Source organism: Gymnogyps californianus, chromosome 1, assembly GCF_018139145.2.
Source record: "Gymnogyps californianus isolate 813 chromosome 1, ASM1813914v2, whole genome shotgun sequence".
NCBI lineage: Eukaryota > Metazoa > Chordata > Aves > Accipitriformes > Cathartidae > Gymnogyps > Gymnogyps californianus.
In genome coordinates, this window is record NC_059471.1 from 147,053,304 (window position 1) to 147,077,345 (window position 24,042).

At 37.2% G+C, this 24,042-nt stretch overlaps 1 protein-coding gene across 1 annotated transcript in view; it reads right to left on the reverse strand.

The window, feature by feature from the left end:
- The window catches only part of PIK3C2G (phosphatidylinositol-4-phosphate 3-kinase catalytic subunit type 2 gamma), a 205,113-nt gene that overhangs the window by 133,818 nt on the left and 47,253 nt on the right, over positions 1-24,042 (reverse strand). Inside the window, exons 9-12 of the mRNA XM_050913293.1 lie at positions 22,878-22,911; positions 14,427-14,622; positions 11,085-11,207; positions 4,797-4,928 (exon numbers count right to left, since the gene is read on the reverse strand). Of these exons, the coding sequence (XP_050769250.1) occupies positions 4,797-4,928; positions 11,085-11,207; positions 14,427-14,622; positions 22,878-22,911 (485 nt within the window). The remainder of the gene's footprint in view (positions 1-4,796; positions 4,929-11,084; positions 11,208-14,426; positions 14,623-22,877; positions 22,912-24,042) is intronic.

Here is a 24,042-nt window from a genome sequence, read left to right on the forward strand (position 1 = left end):
AACCTTGTGTCCTGAAGTCACGTGGGAGACTTCCCTCACCACCCCCAGCAGGAGGAAATTTTTGTTGCTTGCTCTGTCTGATTTGGAAATACCAGTTCAGAATAAATTGTGTTGTTAGAATCAGTGAGTTCAGAGCAATGGGCACTGTGGGGGACATTACAACTCCCAAATTGCCCCAAGTGATGGATTTCTGATTTGTTAATTAGCTCTGGATCACTAAACTATTCAGCCCAAGAGATGAGACAAACACATTTTTCTCATGTGAAGGAATGGAAAGTTGGCACACAGGCTTGTAAACACTTTTTGAACTGCCTCTTGCTTCTAATAAGACTTCTTGATACAGGTGCACCATCAAGGGCTTTATTGGCATTGATTTAGGGCCACTATCTAAAGTCAACTACCTGATAAGGATGAGAAATGTGGATGTGGAGGCTCACCTACTGGACAAGTTGGCAGCTACAATCATTATTATCATGTTCATTCCCAAATGTATATAACATTAGAGTAGAGTTGTTGTTTAGACTGAATATACCGGGAAAATGAGGACAAAATATAGTGTAAAAATAACATAATTATCCCCAAACCTGACATTATAAGCCTCAGAAATTCAGAGCTGAGGTTAAATTTAAGGGAAATCCAAAGCTGCTAAGCTATAAAAACTCCCATATCTTATGGCCCAAGCAGTCTTAATTCTGCATTGGAATGATACTGTGAAATAACTACTTTATTATAATTACAAATACTACAGAATTCTAGAAAATTCAAATTAGAAATACAATATTCAACTGCAAAGTAAGGCTAAATGTCCTACAGACATTTATAAGGACCACATCTTCCATCCCCTCGGTTTCTAGTTTAAATAACTTCCATAAATTTGAAGGTGCCGAATACAGCAAATACAAAATTATCAGATTATTCCAGACTTTTAAAACAAATTTGCAGTTATGTTCCTCAGTCTTTCCTAATTTTTGCCCCAAAATATAAAGTTAAAAAATAAGTTTACAAGCAATAGTTTTAAGGTGAACAACTACATTTAGGCAAAGATTGGAGAATATTTGCAGGAAGTCAGATTTGTAAAGAGTGAGACTATTTGTACAGAAACCTGCAAAGTTGATAAGCAGTAATCCCAACACACATTTGATAAAGAGTATAGTGGCTGCCCGGTATATCCATCAGCTAGTCATGTTATAAATCAGCACACTGCAAGACAACTGTCAGAATAGTGAGAGATATTACTAGAATTCAGGAAATAATGTAAATTAAGCAAATTTGAAATTTACTAAACATCTGTTCACTGACAATTCTTTAACAACAACAATAAAATTAAACAGACCAAATTCTTGAGAACATTTTTAGCTATTATTGTGTGGTTTCAACATGGGCAAGGTATGGAGAGGAGATTACAATAAGGAATGCTAAATAATAAGTAATAAGCTTTATTTAAACAGTTGGGTTTTGCTTCTACTTTTTTATATATTTCTCATACACTCTGCTTAGTCAGTATTTTTTTACGGAAGAACTGGAGTGTTAAAAACTCAGAAAATAGCTACAGCACTTTGATCTGGCAAGGGACTTTGACATGGTCTTGCCCAAAAACATGAGAAACTCTTCACATGTCTTGAATCAGATGAAAGGAATTTGTATACTTTATATGTTAAAATAAGTTCAGTTTTTCTGAATCTTCAGTTCAAACTAAACACAAAGAATTAAACTATGAAGGAGAGAAGTGACCATACAATGACAAGAACCATTTTGGAAAAGAAAATAGGTATCAAATGTACAGAGAGGAGTAAATTCAGAGTCTTTTAAAATAAAGTGTTCTTTTGCCCTAGGTCACTCAAAGATCAAGATTCCTAAGTAATATCTGGGAATAACCCAAAACTGATTTTTTTTTTTCCTTCTCTTTTTAATATAAGCCACAACCAGCTTGAACAGAATTCCTGTGTTTTTAATCAGAATAAGATATAATGGGACAGAAATGAGGAACTGTATTTTTAAAATGTTTGACATTTATTTTATTTTTCCAATGTTTAACAAAAAAAATGTATTTTTTTTTTAACAAGCATCTGAATAGAGAAAAAAAGGCCACTCTCTGTCCTTATCTTTGCTGACCCTGAGAAGAATGGCTCAGTGACCAACTGGGACAAGGATTTGAACAAGAATGTTTGATGACCCAGGCAAATAACTCAGGGCTACAGGCTTCTTCAAAGAGCTTATTTCTGTCCTTTCCCCTATAAATTAAATTCTAGACATGAGAAAGTTAAGACTTTTTTAGAACTCAAATTCACCTCTGAGAAAAGTTTTCTTCTGAGAAAGTGGTATTTTCCAAGTTAGAAATGTTTGTCAAAGATTTAGTGGTCAGATTTCTTTAATCTCTTTATATACATTTACAGAATTTGTTCATTTAGAGACCCTAATACCATCATCTTTGCAATAATACAAGGTACTCTTGACACATTAGCATGACACTACAGGTAGAAATCTTTTCTTGGTACATACTTTCTAGTTCAGAAGTACTCTATTGAAATAAGTCTTGAAGTTTAGTTGCATTCCAGCAGCGAGGGGAGTGAAGTTGGATTCATTGCTCAGTTTATTAACGTTTTCCACAAAATCGGTGAGTCACATAAAAACAATTATTAACTTTTGAATTCTTTTGTGGAGCAGGAAATGGCCTCTCAAAGTCCTACTGCTGCTTCTCAATTACTTCAACTGATAGCATTACCTATTAAGAATCACCTGACAGTTTTAATCCTGCTACTTTCTAAGTAGGTAACGCTAAGAGCTAGTTTACTCTACTAAAAAAAATACTAATGATCTTCCAAAAAAAAGGAAAAGCAGGCTGGGTGAATGTTCAGATATTTTCAAGTTTCACATTTCACAAGGAATTTCAGGGCTATCCTTATTTTTAAACCAGTCTCTCAGTTGAAATTATGGCGAATGAGTAATTCTGTGGAGTTGTGGTTGGCTAAAAGAGGAAAAAGCTTTTAGGCTTCTTTGTGTTAGTAATTACTATAATTGTAAATGACACAGCTATCAGATTAGGGGGTGTTGAACATGCTATTCCTAAATCATTCCTCCCCAACAAATCAACTTTTATTTCTGCTTTGAAGGGTCATTTCAGCAATGATCTCTACAATTATACAGCAGATGAAAGGGAAGTAGCCCTCTGTCCCCTTCATTGTGCTGATTGTGTGTACCATGAAAGAATGGAGTAATTTTTCAGTAAAATTTTTGAAACTGTCTGGGTGACTTGGAGATCTACCTAGTGAAAATCAACATGCTTGCTCTGATGGCATAAATTAAAAAAAATATACATCACAGGGAGCTGAGGGCTTTCAGATCTTCCAAAAATCATTCCTTTGGGACTTGAATGCTGAAAAATAAGAAAACCTCTAGTACAACACAAGTCCTCAAGAACAGGATTTTCACAAATCCCATTTACCTCCAAAGGTCCCTAAGTGTCCCCCAGTTAACTTATTAAGCCTAATGTTTTGCTTCACTTCTGAATGTACTCAGCACATACCAGCTTGCTGGGGATGAGGACACTTTAACACTTCATCTCAAGTTAGATTCTCAGCCAAGATATTCCCTCTATCTATTTCACCCTAAGCACCAGGATGGTAGAAATACTCAAAATAAACATAATGCATGTTTTGTTTCAAAAGACACACACAATGGAAGAGTGATGTGCTCTTCTTCAGACTAACTATGAAAGAAAAGTCATTGAATAAAATGCCCAAGCAATCCTTGGAGCAGAGATTTGATTTATGTTTCTTTCCTTCCTTCAAGCTAAGTGCTTTAATCACTAAGTCACAGAAGAATGCTCTCTTTTTCCAAACAAAGTAAGGTTGAATTTTCTTCTGAAAAGATGGAAAACCCCTCTAGCCCATTCCAACCTATTTTCTAGTGTTTTAAGCCTCTCAGCTTAGAAGTTCAATGGAACCTAAGGTCTTTCAAACATAGTAAATTCATACATGAAACCAGATTTTTTGGTTTTGTTTTGTTTCAAATGGTGATTGCCACCATATGGAGAAGTAGATGAAGATGTCTTGAGATGAGGAAAGAGCTATAGGTCAGAGATGGATGCTAATACAGAAACTTGTGGGGCTTGAACATATACGTCTATTGCCCAGAGGGCATGCAGAGCTATGGAGTATAAATAAAAATTAAGTATCATTGTAAAGGCTCAATCTAAATTCAGATGTCTCAGTGCTACTAAAATATATTTAGAGCACTGCAGAAAATTTACCTGAGATCTCTCTTTATGCATCACTGCAGAGACGTTCAAGGCTACAAGCATCTTTAAACCACTGTTACATTGTGTGCTGTGTAGAAAGAAGAGGTTAAGAAAGCTTCTAGAGTGGTGTGTAGAGGGAAAGGTGCTCATTGTGGTCATCACTAACTGCCCTACTCTGAACAGAATGAATGTGTGTGAGAATGGAACGCAGACTGAAAAAAACCCAACCATTGTGAACAAGAGGCTACCCTGAGAAGGATTTTGCAAACTACAGGAAGGGGTACAGCAAGGCCTTTCAACAGACCTAGAGAACTTTATTGTAAGCGTTAAATAGTTACATAAGCCAAGTTAAAAAAACAATGTATTGGAAAGAAAGAAAAGCTTATGGATGGGGCTCTTACTGGCACATCAAGAGCAGTTTACTGTAAGTGACTGTCTCAGTCTTATTACAGCAAGGTCCTGAAATGAGTATTTCTGTCTTTTCATATTTCTCCCAAGTTGAGTGCAATAGTATTAAAGAATGGTCTTTTCTTAAGCTGTCGTATAAAACTGAACTTACTCTTTTCGATACAATGGGGAGCATGTCCAAGCAAGCACTTCTGTATTTTTAGAGACACTGTTTACTCCAAGTAGTTTTATTGTCAGCATAGTTTCCCTCGGAAGAGCCTTTATTCGTAGAGGAAAGTTGATTCTAAAAGAAAATCAGAAAAGAGAAAAATAAAAGTTAAAAAAAATTGAGCATTGTTACCACAAGTGAGTTCTTTCTACATTTTTCTAGATGATTTAACACATATATCAAGCTATAAATTACAAGAGTTGAACTCTGAAGGAAAATCAGACACATCCTTTCAACACATTGATGAGTATTGCCAACCATTAACTTAGGTCATAGTACTTGAGAAGAGGCATATAAAAACTCATTCACTTCAGTAGTAACTACTAGAACTGACAAAGGCAGGAAAAGCTTAGTTAAATTTTTGCTTTAGAACTGCCTTATCAATGAAGGGCTATTTCAGCATAAGCATCCCCTAAGGGTCAATTGTAAACCAATAGTTAGTTATTTGCTGTCTGGTGTCTTCAGAGGAAAACATTACTTAAGAAACTAAGAGTTGCTTGGGAGTAGAGTATGATCATCATTCTCTTGTTCAGACATGCTTTGGTGGTGCGGTATTTCCCAACCACAATTTAAAGGTAGATTTTGTCTTAACAGCAACGAGTGATTCACATCTTTTAGTGAGAAAACTCAGATCTATCAATATTAATCTCAACTTTGTATTGACCATTAGCAAACTTGGTTGGTCATTCAATTTGCTTATATAGATTATATGAATTGATTTAAAATCATAACTTAGAACAATTCTAATAAATAAGATACTTTCATGCTGTATGGAAAAATCATGTGTGTAACTACCCAGACATGTCCAAGTCTATGTTTTCTTTTTCCTGAAGAGAACATTTATGGTGGATGGTGCATTTCTAGCTTTTTCCATGTATATTCAGTGCAAACTTAAATTTCTCAAGTGGAAAGTGAAATTAATTACATTTTTCTGTATAAACAAAATCAATATAAGGAGCTAAAGGCTAAAAGAATTATTCCGCATTGGCAACATAAGCATTAAGAAAACAAAAGATCTGCATAAACTTGAGATTAAGAAAACAAACTAGAAGATAAATTTAAATAATATAGATTCCATTTAATTTTCAGCTATTCAATCTAGACTGGCAGAACAATGCAACTCGCAGCATTTTTAAAAAGGTATAGTCATACTTAAGCAGTAAGCAAATGTAGAAATTGGTATTTAAAAAGTATAGTAGCCTGAAAAACATAAGGATTATGGGTAGCAAAAATAAGACAAGGTAACTGTATAAGGTAAAATTAGCATAAGATTTTGCTCCTAGTTCCAAATCTGTCAAAAAACTATTGGCTTCAGGAAAGTTTCCTTGAATGCACTGAGGAGCCACTGAAAGAAAGTAGTTGGTTTTCAGCTGAAATTCTGAAGTGCTCCGAATTAGCATTAGTGTCAAAATTTCAGATGATCAGTCCTAAACATTTGGAAATTATTCAAATTTGCATACCTCTCTCTTTGAATAACAAAGCAAGACAGCAATTTCCCACTGTTTCTGATTAACATGAATAGAATTGAGAAGCAATTCTCAACTGTCTTCCCACATGTCCCTATTTATAGCTTTCAACTCTGCTTTCCCTGTCTCATGCCTTCTTCCTCACTCATAATTAGTTAGAAACAATTATGGGGAAACTGTACTGGTTTACATGCTATAGATAGCTTGTTCTGTCTTTTTCACTTACAGGCCAACAACTCTGCCCATGTTACATAAAACTGTTCAACGAAGAGTTACACTTAACTTCAAAGCATAGCTAATGCTGTGAAGAGACAAAAATAAAAAATCGAGACATACATTTTGTAATACAGACAATTGTTAACACTCCTTGTGAACCTGGAGCAATGAAAAAACTCACAATATCCTCACTGCAGAAAGCAAATGCTTGCCAGAGGTTCCCTAGGACACAATATATAGCACTACCAGATGTACACCAGTAGGAAAAGAACCTGGAAACTTTGACAAGAGTTAGACATCCCAAGAGTTAAAGTATGGGCCAAAGAAGACCAAGATTTCCCTTCCAGTGACATGTGATACACAGAGAGGGGGAACATCTGTATTGCTTTTAAGAACTTTGATTAATGCATATCTGAGCTTACCCAGTTGGTATTATCCTTTCTGACGGCATGAGGCTGAGTCAAATAGATGACTAAGAAGAAGAAAGAGGACATGGAACAGTGGCCAGAAATAAGACACCCTGTGGGTGAACAATTTCAACAGTAGTTGAGAAGAACAGAGAAGCTACTCACTGAGAAGGGGCTATTCACAGATGTTAGATAAAGTTATACAGCTAGTTTCAAAGGCCAAGGGCCTAATATCATAAGAACACTCAACACAGAAGAGCTCCGAGGCAACCCAGGTTTTGCTCTGAGAGAGTATAAACAAAATAGACAAGCCAAACAAAATAGGGAGACAAGGGAAACCCAATGCCAAGAAAGTATCTGAGGTGATGAATGATAGGCTTAATGTTAATTCCATATTTCATGTCTGTAGGTTTAACATAAATTATGGAGGATGGAAAAAGAGGAGATGGTGGAATAAATATATTAAGAGCAACCAGCTAAAGAAAGAAAGAAAATAATTAAGAGGTCTCTGTCATTGAAAAATGAAAACACTGAGAAAATAAGGGGGCAACTTTTGGACTTTACACATTATGTGCTAGATAGTATCAGCCTGTTTGAACTCTGCACCAAGGTAACAATCACACTTTTCAAAGATAACACACAAGTTCTAAAGCAAAAAGTAAACTCTTAAAAAAGGACAAACAGAAGAAACAGTAAACAAGGCAACCTCCTTAGGTATCAAATGATTCCTGTCTTTTCTGAGAACATTCTGGGAAAGACTAAATACGATAAAAGACTTCAACAGAAGCTCACGTTTAAACACAAAAACCTATCAAGTTAAAGTTCAGACAGTAACTGGTTAAAGCACTTGAAAACACAAACTAAATACATAAAAATCAGCAAATAAAGCAAGTCTTCACTTCAGTAGAAACTCTCTTCCTAGATTCCTAATCATCAAAACACTACTCCGTTCTTTTGCCTTGTTCAAGTCATTCCTAATCTAAGATCAGGACTCATTTTGAATTAGCTAGGTTTATTTTTTGGCCTGATTGATCCCTAACTGTATAGAGAATATTTGACTTCCTAATGTAATAGAAGCTCTTCCCGGTGACCTTTTACCACATGTATTTTCAATGGCTGTGATCAACTGAAAATAGCATACAGGTTAGAATGAAAGTAGCGCTTTAACTCAAGGCAAGAAACTTCACAAAAAAGAAATTGTCTCCTCTGTGAACTTTTTATGCAAACATATTCCCTTCTGTTTCAAAAAGGTGATGTTATAGCCAAAAGATAACTAAGAGTGAACATAGCTTGGTTACAGTTTTGAGTGACCCAGACTTCCTACGATAGGAAATGGTGCCATTTGATGACATGAAAAAACAATTGCAGTAATACTTACTTCATTAAGATACTCTATTTTTTAATCAATTCCAGCTTGAATTCTTACAAAAAGTATTAATTAGTGTTTATATACATGTATTTATTGTAGGAAAGCCAAACCAGCCTGTTCCTGAGTATGTTTTAAATTATGCCAGTTAGGCACATAGCACCTTCAGGGATAATTTGGCACCACCTCTACTATTCCTTCTCTCTGTATATTTCAAAATATTCTGAATATACTGATTATTCTGTCAAGTTTGGTGCTGTTTGTTTATTCTTTCTGAGAGGGTTAGCAGCACAAATAGCAAAACCCACATTTTCTTGTTATAGAACTGTGACAAGTATTTCATATTTAAAATAAATTAAAACCCACATAAACATTTCCTTCCCTATGCATATTTTCATACAGGAAAGATCTTCTGGCATCCCCATCCTACCTAATATTCTGATACTATGCCAAACTCATATTGTGGTAAGCACAACACAGTAAAGGAGTCAGTTCCTGGTTTTATGTGAAAACATTTGATTTTGTTAAGCGCTGTGTTAGATTTGGAATAAGAACAGAATCTATTGTCATGATCTCAACATGTTCATGTCCTGCAGTAAATGCCTGCCTTATAAGTATCTCTTTTCTGAGTAGAATCTGCCCTGCCAACCCAGGAACATTTTAGTAATTCAAAGAAAGGGAGGGAAAGCTCTAGCTGTAAGACTGTTAGCTGATTTAAAATACTCATCTGACATTTGCATTTTGACTCAAAAATAGCATCTGTTCACAAAATCCAGTTCTGGATACAAGCTAAAACAGACGAAAATAGTGGCATATCTGGCTGCCTAGATTCTCAGCCTGTGCTTCTGGACCTCAGGTCATTAGGTCCAAGAAACCTCCCCTCATGTTTTGAGACTTAAACAAATCTAGGCCAATCAGTTTGAGGTGGAAAATATGTGAATACCTTTGATGGTTGAGGGAAATATTGAAAAGCCTGCCAGACAGATACGAGTTTTTGGGTTTGTACTTTGGAATTTCTTTGAACTGGAGTTTGAAAATTATTTTTGAAACTCAAGCAACAATAAAAAGTAAAAAGGTGCTCTTACAAACTAATACTATTAAGTTTCATACAACTCTAGATCTTGTTTCTGATGTTAAGAGCCTCTTACAAGCATCTATGACCTATTAAAGAATTTGGTCTGCATACTTAACTGCTTCTTTTTCCAAGAAGCTTTTTGATGTAATTGCAGACATTTAATACTGATTTTGCAGAGGGAGAGGTTTAAACAGAAAACCTGAAGCTTTAGTGTGATTTCTTTACATTTTCATGGAAATGGAAGAAGAGCAGAGTTTCTGTTCCAGTTATGGATAAAGAATTTCTTTCTATTCTTATATTTTATTTTAGAAAAACTTGTGTAAGATGCATTCCAGAAAGGCATCAGCCACTTTTTAGAAGCCAAAAATGCTCATAAGCAATATAATCCTTCCCTTACACTTCAATTATATCTGCCCATATGTACCATAAGACAGTACTTGACCAAAACTTGGACAAGGTGAAAATTCCTACAGAGCAAATGGGAATGATCCAATTTTTTTAAACACAAGGATAACAGTTACTTTCCAATGATACAAAAGATTGACGGTTCAACACTCAAACTCTAGGGACTCAACTGAGGCACCAAAGCAGACGTTAGGCCCGAAAAGAACTAATTTGGATGCTTAGCAGAAATGCACCCATTTTGTTTCTTAACCATGGGGCAGACATACTAAGCTTCCTACACGTGCTCAGGAGTGTTCTGCAAGAAGGCTACGCAAAATCTCTGTTAAGATAGACATGTAACAGGTTTGACATAAAAAGGTCTTCTTCCATTTGACCAGCTTTAGACTGTTGTGTGTCTTAGATAAAGGCAAAAAGAAGTTATGAATTACACTCTGCATTCAATCATAATTTAAAAAAAAAATTTCAGATTACTCGTAGCCTTTGTTCAATTATAATGTAATCAAGCTGCTTTCAGATTTAGAATACAGTAAACAGTGATGTAAAATACCAAAAACTTCAAAGATTGTAAATACAAACATGTCATGCTCAGGAAGCTGGAAGAATACAATGTTACCACCAAATCATTAAAAAAATGTGTACTTCTCTCTCATCTATTGCATATATGCTTTTTGTCACCCGTTGCCTTAACTGAATGTTGTTTGAGTGTGTGCTTTGCTTTTCAATGGAGTTATTTTCCTCAAAGCAGACAGGCAGGTGACAGATAGTTGGTAGCCTTTACTCTAAAATTCCAGTCTCAAACTAAGGTCCTCATTTTAAAACTGCAGATCCTTCTTATAAAAAACCCCCACAACAGCCTTGTTCCTTCTAAAAAAAGAACCCTTAAAGAAACATTAGCGTTTAGGTTCTCCTAATAGGTTCTCAAGCTGGATTGCATACCTACTAGAGGTCGCTCCAAAGGGCGGAAGTCCTCAAAAGAGAGCCACAGCCTTTGGTTGCATCGCCTTTTGGTTCCAGTATTCATTCCTCCAGGATGCCTCCAGTGAATGAAAGCTATTCTCAGACCAGCTTAGTTTAGCTTATTGTCAGACCAGACTTAGCTTAGTCCTATTTCTCTTCCTCTGGCTATCCCACTCCTTTCTCACTCCCATCTCCCTAAGTTTCTCTGAATTCTGCAGAGTTTAATTTGCTCAGAAGATGATCCATAATGAATATGTGGGTCTTTTTTTTTTTAGAAATGAATATTCAGTGTGTAAAATCTGTCAGACAAACATATATCAAACACAGACCAAAACTTACTTCTCATTCCAGTCAGCCAAGAAAAAGAAGGATCTTTTAACTGGTATATTTTTGCAAATCTTCACTTGACATATTGTCTTCCCAGCGTAAGTTAGTGAACAGGAAAAAGAGAAAACTTTGTAGCTACAAAGGGGAAAAAAAGAAAAAAAAAAAAAAAAACCAAGAAAGATTAATTGTAATGTACCATGTCCAGAGCAGTAAATTTGGGGCTAACCGTTCAGAAACTTGTAAAGATCCATCCTTACATGCAAAAAGAATTAGAATAATGAATCTCATATTAATGTGGGAGGGTTGTTTATTTTGAGTTGTTTGGTTTTTTAATGTTCAGAGTTCAAGAAAAGTACTGAAGACACCTAGATTCTGTTCCATGTTTTTGTCATTAAGACTAATTTTTTTTTCATTGTTGCAGTCAAGGGAAGTTTGGACGTAAGTTTTGAAGCATTACAACTTGCTCAACATACAACTTCAGTCAACAGTAAATCTATTTATACTTACTTTTCCCAATCTGTAAAAAACAGGTTAGTACTTAAGGGAATCTATACATCCATTACAGCAGAAGCATTAAAGCCCTCTGTGTTGGCATTCGTCAGATACTTAACCAACTAGCTTCATAGTGTAATTCGGGTCTGGAGCTATCTGTTGGTTTCATATTCTTCTTATTGAAATCTTATAAAATTTTAGTCAAAATAGAGGAATAGTGTATAACCAACTAATGTTCTTAATTAGTCTTGTAACTTCCAGATCTTCCTACCACTCTCAGCTTTAGACCACATTCTGTACAAGAATGATGAACATGGGAAACAGAGTCAAATCTGAACAGGAAATTTGAAGCATTTGTAGATTGAAGGTGCCTGGCTTTGCCTTATTTACAAGAATGATAGTTGAGCTCTTCCAGAACATTATAATAATTGTTATAATTATTATAGCAGATATGCTTTTTCTTTCTCTCCCTCTCTTTTTTTTATTTATTTAAAATTCAAAGAAAAGGATCTGGAATCTGTAGTACCTATGAGGTATTTATGGAGAGAAAGGAAAATAATACCTTATAAGACTAGGAAATGCTTCTGCTCTTAAATACGGCATCTTTCCTCTAGAGTCTAAACATTACAAACAGTTGGAGGATAGTGCAGGAAATAATAAGTTTTAATACAATCAAATGATTAAGAATTGCTGTTTAAACAGAAGTATTGATACCCAATATACAGACATATTCCTGATTTATACACCATACCGACCTAATCCTGGCAAGATTAATGCTTACACAATGCTTCAGTCTGACTGAAGTCAGAAAGGTTGTTCAGAGTGCATGCATTTCAACCTATTTTAGGTCTTTGTAGAGCATTTTGCCTAGGTAGCCTCCCTGTGAGTTCAAAGGTATGACTCCGTAGTCTTGTCCCAAAGATCACATCATCCAGATGTAGATAGGAATCTGATTTTTGGGGGCTGTAGAAACAAATGCAACCAAACATGAATCTAGCAACATTATGCCACTGGCAGCAAATAAGGCACGTCTGCTTGGGATTTAAATGAGATAAAACAACAAACTGATAAAAGAAACAAGAAGGTATGAAAATACAGTAAAGAAAGAAAGGTAATCAGTTTTGCAACATTATTCTGCAACTTGTAATGTCTGTACCTATCTTTTTAATGAAGACAGTAAGACAGGAGTAAGAAATTGAGAGTATAAACATAAACATTGACAAAAAGCCAATCCACAAAAGTGAACTTGAGATGGATTTGGCAGGACACTAACATGATTCTGTAAAACATAAGACAACTCTCTCTCCCTTATCCCAAATGATTAAAAGAAAAGCCATTTATCACATACTGGTATGTACAGAAAAAAACAATGTGAGATAGACAGTGAGGGATATCAAATTTCAACATTTATAACACATATTATATATATGCAGGAATATATATTAAAATACGTTATGAACAGCAGCAAGATCATAAAATGTGACCTTCGGGAAAGGGAAAACGAGAGCCGTGACATAACCAGCATGAATTCATGCAGTGCAGAAATAAGAACGGGGAGTAGGCATGTGAATGAAGTTACTAAAAGTATTTGAGCAAAGTAGGCGTCAGAGCAGCAGTCCATATTAAGAAGTCCATGCTAACTATGAATATTGGAAAGACTGGGAAAGGGAGATTAAGGAGGAAGAGAGATTCTCATTTTCACATGCTTGAACATCACATTCAAGTCATCAGTGGCCTTTAGGCCATGTGTAATTTCACATTTTTCTGGTAAAACATAAAATGCAGTGGGAATGGTATAATCATCTGAAAATCAGGATAGTGATTATAGTTCTGTATTTATTACCTTAACTAAGGCAAATTGTCTCAGATTTTTATTAAACTGCTAATTACAGCTAATGCTGTATAGTACACACTCTTGCTCACAGCCTAATGCAAATGATCCCACTGTTTTTTAATCAGTCATTTGGAATTCAAGGTAAAGTGGGAGCAAGGGGAAAGTATTACTAAAAACTTGGAGAACAGCATTTTGACTCATAAAAATAATGCTACCAGATTGTAGTCACCTGTCCTCCTTTGATCACACTGGAGTGGTAAGAGGAGAACACCAGTTTTGCTCAGAGTAGGAAGAGCAGCTATTTGAAGAGGCAACTAATTTGACCAAATAAACAATGCATAAGAGAATACTTCAAACAGCTTTTTATTAAAGTTGTCTCCCTCTTTTCTTTCCTGTGCTATGCTGATATACTAGGTATACTTGGCCCTACAAACTATACTTATTTTAATCACCATCTATAAAGAGGATTGTCAATGCACATGCTTAGCCAAGTAATGTGGATTGAATACACCAAGAGCAAAAATTGCTGATAAAGCCTCATTCCGATTGGGTTTAAGCAATAGCACCCCTCTGTTTAACTTGGTAAGCTGGCCTTCAACTCTTCCAGTTACCTGTACGGCAGAGACCACACAAAGTCCCAGTCCAAGCTCTCCTGGCACGCAGCACACCCCCTTTCCTCCCTCCCTCTGAGCAAGTCGGTCACAGAAGCATTTGTACACATACCCATCAAGGCCAGTGCTCTGACATTGCTTCTATTACCATCCTTCCACACTGGCCAAGGGCAACCATCTAGGCCACCTCCTTGATTTCCATCTATCTATAGGGCCTGGAAGTCTCCTAGTCAATCAAGCTTAAGTAAACGAACTTTATGCTAGAAAAACAGTGGAGATGATACACCCACTTACTCAGTCTCTAACATTAACATAGGAGTATCACCAAAGTAACAGAGGTAAGCTAGTATCTGTGAAAAATATGTGATCTAAGAAACACCACCTCTTCTTGTGAACACCTGCTGGATCTCCTCCTACCTGTTCACCCAGGCTTCTGGGATGTGATGGGCAGCATAAACAGTGAAGCTGAGCTGGGAATCTAGGCTGATGTCTGCACATGAAGGGCTTTTAGGTATGCTGGCAAGCTGGAAATTTGCATCAAAGCTGCTGCTGTAAACATGGATGAGACAAGATATGGCCATGGAGAGCTCAGTCACAGACGCCTCTATTAACGCTGAGAGGAGAGAGAGAAATAAATAAAGGTTAGCAATAGGTCATTTATGAAGAACCATATTTATCTTAAACCATCAGTTATGGCTTTGAAATGCTTCCTAATAAAATTTAATTAAAATGACATAATCTACCAACTGAAGCCAATTAGCCATCTGTGCTTCTGAAACCAGCCTTAGCTCATTTCTGGTGTATCATTAACTGTCTTTCATTACAGTGCTTTCAAATTAAGGCATTTTCAAAGTAAGCATTTTAAACTACAGTAAGTTAGTGTGTGCCTCAGATATGCCATTTTAGTCTGTTATATTTTTGTGCTGGAAGGATTTTTATTATGTAGGTATTTTGTAATTTCAGCAGCTAAGTAGCTACTTCATTCAAGGGAACTGGCAATGCAGCAGTAGAATGGAGAAAAGGCACTGGTTAAATTTTAAGACTATAAAGCTGTTGCAACGGTAGGTAAACAATTCATAAAATATATACAATAGCAGCCACAATCAGACATATTCAGCACTCATGGTCATGGATTGGTGATAACATTACACAATGATGGAGACTGAAATATATATCTATATGCATATACATGAAATGCAGGCTGTACCCTCATTTATATCACACCTTTATTTATGTTATTTCCTCTGGTTTCAGCTCTGCAGTGCTCTTTTTCTGCAATTACTGGCTTTTATCAGTCTTCTCTCTCTCCGTGTTTTTGGAGCAGCTAGGGATTGCCTGATTGCCAGTGTAAATTAAAATCCCCAGTCCTGGCAGCCTCCATCGGGTGAAGAGAGCTGGTACAAGCACTCATTTCGCAGGCAAGGGACAGGTTGAGGGAGAAAGTGTCAAAGTACATTGTATCATTCCAAGAGCAGGATGATTTATCTTCCAAGAGGAGTATCCCAAATTCTCCTTTTTTCCCCTCTCTAACTCATGGGTTCCTACATGATCAAGAACATTCTCTTATCACCTGTTACAGTTCCTGACATGCTCCCTAAACTTGTCTGGCCACTGTGTTCGGCAGCCATCTATTAGCTGTCTAATAGTGTCTACTGAAAAAAAAAAACAAACCAGGAATAGGAAGCCTCAGACTTGCTTATATTAGCGTTTCATACTTGGGATAGGTGCAGGAATCCTGCCCAACATCAGATACAGATACCACGATTCACTGGACTTAGCTATCTCAGTTTCCTGACAGAAATGTCTCCAAAAAACCTATCCTTGGTCTGGAATTTTATTCCCCTTCTTTGATACTTTTTGCCTTTAAACTAGCAAATACTCAGAACTATTGAGTCACAAAATGCATTGCAAACAATGCAAAGCTATTATTTTGGTCTTCATTTTCTTATAGACATATTTTAACTATGTAACGATAGAGATATACATAAAATTGAAATAGTTTGACATATAGTGGGGTTTGCTACTGGAAATACTGACAGCAAATTATTGCACTCATGAAGGACTGGCTAGAATACTACACCTTGTTGCGTTGTAATCATCTTCCACGTATGAAAACTGAATCATTTTAGAGACTAACAGGTTAAGAAAACTCAATCCTTTTACTCTCTGTGTATACTTCTCTGTCTAGCACTTGTTTTTAATTATCTTATTATTTATTCTCTTTACTATTTTCTCCATTTAGCATCCTTCAGCATAATTGTTCTGAATAAATCTTTTGCTCTAATGGATTTTCTCCCTAGAATACCATTTTATTCTCATACCCGGTTCTCTTGGATGTGTAATAACTTAGTACCTTCCAAACTAAATGTTAAATTTGCACTGAATTCTTTTACATTCCAAGGAATTACCTATAGTCATATACATAAAGCCTTCTTAAGAGGTCCAGAAGATGACATCAGTGGGCTACTATTTGAACCAGTATTTTCTACTTTATCTGAAAAGTACCACACTATTTACATTAAGGAAAAACAGCTACTTAGGAGACTCCCTGGCTCCTATCTGTTCAAAGTGGCAGACAGGTAGATGTAGTGTAATAGCAAACCCCTTCTTTATGCAAATTGGCCTGTTGAAGTCAATGACTGCTGAGTGGAACCTTCTCAGCATTTTCTCCAAAAGAGGGTGAAATGTAGTTCAGAATCTGTGTAAACTTCCTGCTGTGTGTTGAAACATAACCTTTGGCCACCAGCAGTTTTTACACAAGCTATTTTCTAGGCTGTAAGGCAACATTTCAAATTTTGTCTCCAGAACAAGAGAAATGTATTATATTTCAGCTAAGCCACAGAAAGAAGGGAATATTCCTTGGACAAAAAAAAAAGTCAGGAGAAACATACACAATAGGGTAAATATTTTCCATAATAGAAAATTTACACATGCCAGGCAAGGAAGTGACTAAGATGCAAGATGCCTATCACTATATCCAAGCTATCTTGTCCACTGGCCAGGTTTGCAGAATGATTCCCATGATTTACTTGAGTCACAAAACTGAATGCCAGATATGTAAAAACAAGACAAAGAAACAAAAAAAACCCCACAAAAACCGAGGGAAATAAGAAAAAACACATATTTTGCCTCAGTTATTTACAACATGCTTCAATCTGTCAGTGGTGAGGTGAAAAAAGTTTCCTGGGTGTCAGGGACCTGCCCACTCTACAAGATCTGTGTGGCTAGATGGGGCAAGGTTAAAAGTCTTGACTTAGTTGCAGACAATGTCCATGAGACTCCCTGCTGAAGGGAGCTGGGAAACGTTCTTCTTTTTCCTCTCTCTCTTAAATTTCCACGTTTCACCTGTGGGCTTGCAGAATCTGTGCCTGACTGCAGAAACGGAGCCAGTTTGGAAGCAGGGCCTGAGGGGGGACTAGAGGCTGTCTCTCTTGCTATGACGGCATGTGAGGGGTGAAGACAGCAATGGGGCAATCATTTCAGCTGCCAGCAAAGGGAGACAAATGAAACTTCAGCATTATTTATCTAATTATTAGGAGATCCAGAATGAAGATCTTCTCAGGAACAGAGTTCCTCATGTGTAAGCAAATGTCCAAGTATGACCTGGTCTGCAGCTGCAGGATTTTTTCTACATTCATTTTCTTACTCTTGTCAGCTCTCAGTTTAAAAACACTCTATGGTTTCTGTGCCAGAGTCAGCTCTTTTTTACCCCCACTCTTCACTCATTAAGCCCGGTAGCAATTAACTAAATTAGAGACAAACATCTTGGGTAGTCTGTAAATGTCCATTACTCACAAGAGTTGGTCAGCATCTTTTCACTGTATTTTTATGAGCTGCTGAATAGGATTTGGTACACTGAAATTATATTGCCCATTCATGAAGCCAGAGAACTTTACTGCTTTTTATGACTTTTATGATTAATAAATCTTAGATGAGAAAGGACTATGGTGTTTCACTGATATACATAGCACAGGCTATGGACTTCCTACAGCAGATTCACAGCTTCAGCTATGCCAGAGCTTATTTTCTAGAAAGGTGTCCCAGGCATAGCCGGTATCTAGGAGACAATGAATACACCACATCACAAAGTGAATTGTGACCAAGTTTAATAATCTCACAACTCAAACCTCATAATTTTTTTCTGGTGTGAAATTATTTGGCATCACCTTCTCACTGAAGGTGAGAAGAAATGAGACTTGCAGAAATGAGATGAGACCAAGGGAAGCGAACTTTAACCACAGCTGCCAGATATGCTTATTTCTGACACATGTTCCTTGTACACGAAGTTTGAAGAAATGAATTTCACCCTTGGTGAGAAACAGAACAATCCACACCATCCCTGAAAGTGTTAATATACTTGCAGGTGCCTTCAAGATTTAGTAAGGAACATGCTAGCTTATTCTTTATAGAAAACCACTTTCTTCTTCTCAGTCCAGTATTACATTTCACATACTATTTTAGTGCCAGACCTTCCAACAGAGTAGGTACTTTGCTGTTATTGCACTAGCAGATGATGTCAATTCAATACATATTAAACACGCCCTCTCTGACTCTGTATGCACGCTTTCTCTGGGTAAAACATGACAAATATCTGGTTGAACAGAATTTGGAATGAAGGCTTAAGACCCTTTTGACACCTTAAAGATATTTTGGAGAACAGGAGCTTGATATTGTTCTTTCCCACTTATTTTCAGAGAGAAGAAAAAGAGCAAGATCATAAATACTGTTTAGGTCATACACACACACATGCACACATGCACACACACACACACACACAAAACCCCCAGAAAAAAACCCTTCAGATATAGGTAAGGTGCTAAGCAGCATTAATTAGACCATTATTATAATAAGAAAAAGGCAAAACATGAAAAGGCTGTAATGCAAATACTGATCAGATGCAGTTTCCAAGCACCAATATTTACCTTACTGTTTCCTCCTACTAGTTGAAGAATCCTATGAAGTATCCCTTGAAAGAAACTTAAAAATCTCCTACTGTCCTGGTATCAAAAATGTCTCTGCTACTATATGCTTTATAAGGCCTTGGTAACTTCTATCTATTTTTTTTTGAGAACTGGGGGGTTGTGGTTATTTAAAAATCGCTCTTGGTTAACCCCCCCGGCTTTCAGAATAACATATCAGGATGTAACACAGCAACAACTTAGAGGTAAAAAGCCATGCTCAGATTTGAAAACAATGCAGGGGACACTTACGGAGATGAAATGCAATCAATAAAAAGCTCTTGACATTTTTCCATATTCCGAAACAAAAAGTGATTTTTCCAGAACAAAACTATAATGGCTTTGTGCTAGGAAAAGAATGAAGTGGAGTTTTCAATTTTATATAGGAAAACCTTCAAAAAACCTTGCATTTTTTCCCCTTCCTCCTTCTTTTTTTTTTTTTTTTTTTAAACTTTCTGTGGTGAATATGTTTATGATCAGGTCTAGAAGCAACTATCAAATCCCAAGCACAATTACTGAACCTTTTCACCCTTAAATATAATGATGACTTCATTAAATGTATTGTCATCAAGTTATCTGATTTCTGCATTCACTCAAAAAGATAGCAACTCCAGCAATTCCGTTCGAAAAGACTGTTGATTCAATATCATCAGTTCATGGTGCATACTAGACTTTCTGGGATGGGTCCCAGAGAACTACTGATCAAATTCCAGAAGCTGCTTATTATGTCTGATCCGGTGAAATCCCTGCCTGAAGTAGTAAGGCTGTAGACATTCATGATGAACATTCATTCATCAGCTTTTGAGAAACACACACGGACTCAGTTTTGTACCAGCTTGCAGCCTGTCCTTTCATACTCTGGATTGCAGCAAACTCCAATGCTAAATCTCTATTAACATGAATAATCTTATTCTTTATTTTCTGGGAACACTTGATGCTGCGGAAAGGCGTTAATGTCTAGAAATGCCTATCGTTCCTCACATTTAAGAAGAAATCAAAAAATACTTTGAGTACTAAACCATTAATATAATCTTCTAAGGACTTCATACAGAGGAAAAAGAACATGATCCAGACTTAGGCATAACATGGATAAGTACTGCTCTATTCGCAGCAATGGAATAATTTGGTCTACAGAGATAACACTGTTAACAGAGCCAGTTATTGCGACACTAAATCAAGGCTAGGTATTTTGAATATAGTCTCTGACTTGCTTAGTCCATGGTGAATGACTAATATTAAACCTCTGGTAATCTTTTATTAAAGAGAAAGATTAAAGCAGTTTCTAAACAAATTAAGTAAGGCTTTAATTTTAATAGTATCATTTATCTTTTTCTCTTTTGTGGTAGAGAGAAGCTATAATGAAGAAAAACAAAACTTTCATGATGCTCAGGGAATAACTATCACTTGGGGGAGGAAGAGGAGAGGAAAAAGAAATTATTAGTTGGAGTAACTGCTGCTCTTGCTGTTCAGATTTGATCCTGTTTTCTTCAGGATAAACATGAATACATATAAGAGAGAGAAAAGAACAGCAGAAATGGGAAATGCAGTCTGTCTCCTCCTTGGCTGTCAATGCTGAATTCATTTGCAATTGCACTGCTAGAGAAAGGAAAGCACATGGTTTTTAGCTTCCCAGAGATCTGGAAAAATTCACCAGCACTGAGCTAAGGCGGTGATTTTACTTTACTTTTGGATCACAAGCTTGCAAATTTTTGCATGTCTGCAATTCTAGCCAGCTAAGCATAATGAAGTAAAAAGAGGGTGGGAAGCAAATGAGGTGGAAAAGGAAACACAAAGGTGATTTCAGCAGGAATGCACAGCTCACCACCTAGTTGGTTTTTACTTCTGGCTTCAGCAGATGAAAATATCATCTGGATTCCTCTCAGGCTCAGCGTCCCTAGGTCAACAGATGGGAACCCCATAGCATGGGGTGAGCCATTCCATCATGAAGGTGAGCACTGAGAAGACAGGGACTAAGGAAAGCTTGTGATCCCCAAAAGAAAAGATGTGTAGAATGGCTTTGCCCACTTCTTGGGGATCAGGCCTAGGTTCTAGCAGATCAGTTTTGGTCATTGCTCTCACACTTTGTTTTTATCAGACATGCTCTTAACACCAGCTTTGATATGATAGCTAGACATTTCTGTTAACACTCATTAGCCTAACTTTAAATATTTTGCTGGCTTTTAGAAGTTTATTTAATAGGTGCAGGTGTAAGGCACGTAGTACGTTAAAACGTACATGAAATGTGTATCACTGCACGTAAGAGGTCAATTTGAATTTTGGTTACCTTGGACAACTTTGAATGTAGGCTTCTCCACAGAATGACTAATGGCCTGGCAAGTTCTGACTTGCAATCAGTAAGTTGCAGTTTCTAATATTACACTATCAAAAGGATTCTGCAATTGTTATGAAATTAGGGTGTGCCGAGAACAAACAGAGAAGCATCACTCTTCACAGATGAAGGTTTCCTGGCATAAAATAAAGAGGTACAGAGAAGTAGAGAGTAAAAAATCTGATTCCTTTACTGTTATTCAATAAATCAGATTTTCCTTGAGGAAGGTGCTGATTCATTGAAGTCCGAATTTGGAAATATCTTTAAGTACAGGAATGTTTTAGATGCTTTTCAGCCAGGTTTTCTGAACAGTGTGCAGAGGAAGATGTTTCTAAGGTAGAAGTTGATTAGGAACTATTCATTCTCCTCATCATCAACAATTAGTTGCTCTTAAGAGTATTAAAAAAAAATTCATAGGGTAAACGACTATATCCAAGGGAGAATAATCCTACAAACTGTATTTACCTTCTCCTCCCTTCTACACCTGCGTGTTCTCCCCTTACCCTCCTGGCCCTCCAGCTGCTTAGCTTTTCCTGGCAGCTTACAAATATAATTGCTTTTTCTTTGTTTGCTCTTCATGAAGTTGAATAATGATGAAACAACGAGCCTGGCATTTGGAATCCTGCATTTCAACCACCTCTGTGTTTGAAAGGCTGCTGCAATCTTTGTGGTTGGTTCACCTTTTTGCCTGTCTGAGCACATTGCAATTGAGAAAAGCAGACAGAGAAAAAAAGAGGAAAAAAAGGCATCTCAGAGGCCACTTTTTTCCTCTAACAAAATGGAGACCACCATTCCACAGCACACCCTAGCCCACCCCAACGTTCAGATGGAGGGTCCTTTGAAAGCATCCGCGTAGCACCCCCAGCTACATGTCGCAGGCCAGCCACAGAGGGGTAGAGCAGGACCCATGCCCTGATGCGGCTGTCCCCTCTGGGAACCCAACACAGGCACCCGTGACAGAACAGACTCCTGCACATCCCTCAGTCTGCGAGGTGCTCCGCAGTAATGCTAACAGTCCTGGGCATTAGCCAATGAGTCTAAGCTAATTTCATCTGAGGAATTAAATACGGCAGGGTCTATGATTTTGTCCATTACTGTTAATTAACCTACTCTTCTTATGACAGTGTATCATTTAAGACAACACACTATCTAAAAAACAAAAGACAACAAAGAACTAAAGCTTAAGGAGGGAGGAATGAAAGTTATTGGAGCCAAGTAGAAAAGCCATACACAAAAATAATTTTTTAGGCTTTCCTGAAGTTCCTTATTTTCCCTTTTCTCTGAAGAAAAAATTGGGATTAAGGACAACTGCTATGACCACCACTAGCTGTAATCAGTTCTTTCACTCTACTATTCATTCTCCATATTTGAATCTCCAGATCGATTGTGGGAAATGCTATGCTTTATTTACATTTTAGATCACTTAAATTTTAACTTGTCGTAATTACCTTATAATACAACTAAATACGTAAACATCTGCAATATGACAACTATAACAGTTTACTAATAAAAACAAATAGGAAAACATGTGTTTTCTGATGATACATCTTTAATTAACATATTTTAAAAATAACACTTTACCTTTGTCTGATGTTTCCACACTTTGAAGTGAATTCTATAAAGACAAAACCCAAGGGAAAAAGAAATCAGTTACTTCAGAAAAGATCAGATATCAATTATAATGGTTTTAGGAGTAGTACTCATGGAAAATAAGGTGAGAAAGGGGAAGGATGTATCCTAATGTTATGATGACAGAAGACATGACTGAGATTCAGAGTACCAGGACCTGTTTTCTCCAGCTCTTCCACCTGTTTCCTCTACCATCTCAGACAAGTCACTCAGAACCTGATTTCTGACAGTATTTAGACATGTCAAGACACAAAGAAGCACTTATCAACATTTGAGGTGCACACAGGTTTTCAGCCTCTGCATTGGTATAACAGACATAAGAATACCCTCTCCATCCTTTTGCATGTCTTATGTATTCATACATGAATCCCACTACCACGTTGAGCAGGCAGAGCCTCAGCATCCTTTCAAAGCTGAGGAGCACCAAGTCTCCGCTCAAGTGGCCTACATTTCACTTACATTCCTGTGCCAAAATCAGCAAAAATAGCTATGCTCTTCAAAGGCCTTTGAGCAGGCAGCTAACCAGAGACGGCCAACAGGAAATATTAGGTGCAGGGATTTAGAGGGTGTTTATGCACTTGGTGCCTAAACACAGCTCTTGATGCCTAATATTAATCCAGGACCTGGATTTGCACCTCTCATATCCCACTGCTGTCAGCAGGAACTGCTGGGTGCTTATGACCGCTGAAAGGTCAGGCCAGTTATTTAGACTGAACTGACCAGCCTAATTAAACTTCTTGTTTCTTTTTTTTTTTCTTTTTTTTAAAAAAAGCTCCTCTATTAAAACCCCAAGTACAATAACTGCCATCAGTCAGACCTTGCTCCAGGCTTCTCAGACACTGGGCAAAATTCAATACGGCTACACTGCCTGTGCCTCCCTGTCCGCACAGGAAAAACCATCACGGCAGGTAGCTCGGCGCGTCTCCTGGCAGGACGGGCGGCACCCGCAGCCCTAAGGCAGCAGATGGGACCCGGCCTCGGGAAAAAGGCAAGCGCGGGAGACCAGCTTCCCTTGTCGGCTGCTCAGTCTGCCCCGTCTTCGCCTGGCTCTGACATCAGACTCGCATGTACCAAGGTGACATAGAAATAAGTTACTGAGGTGCAAATCTTGACCAGA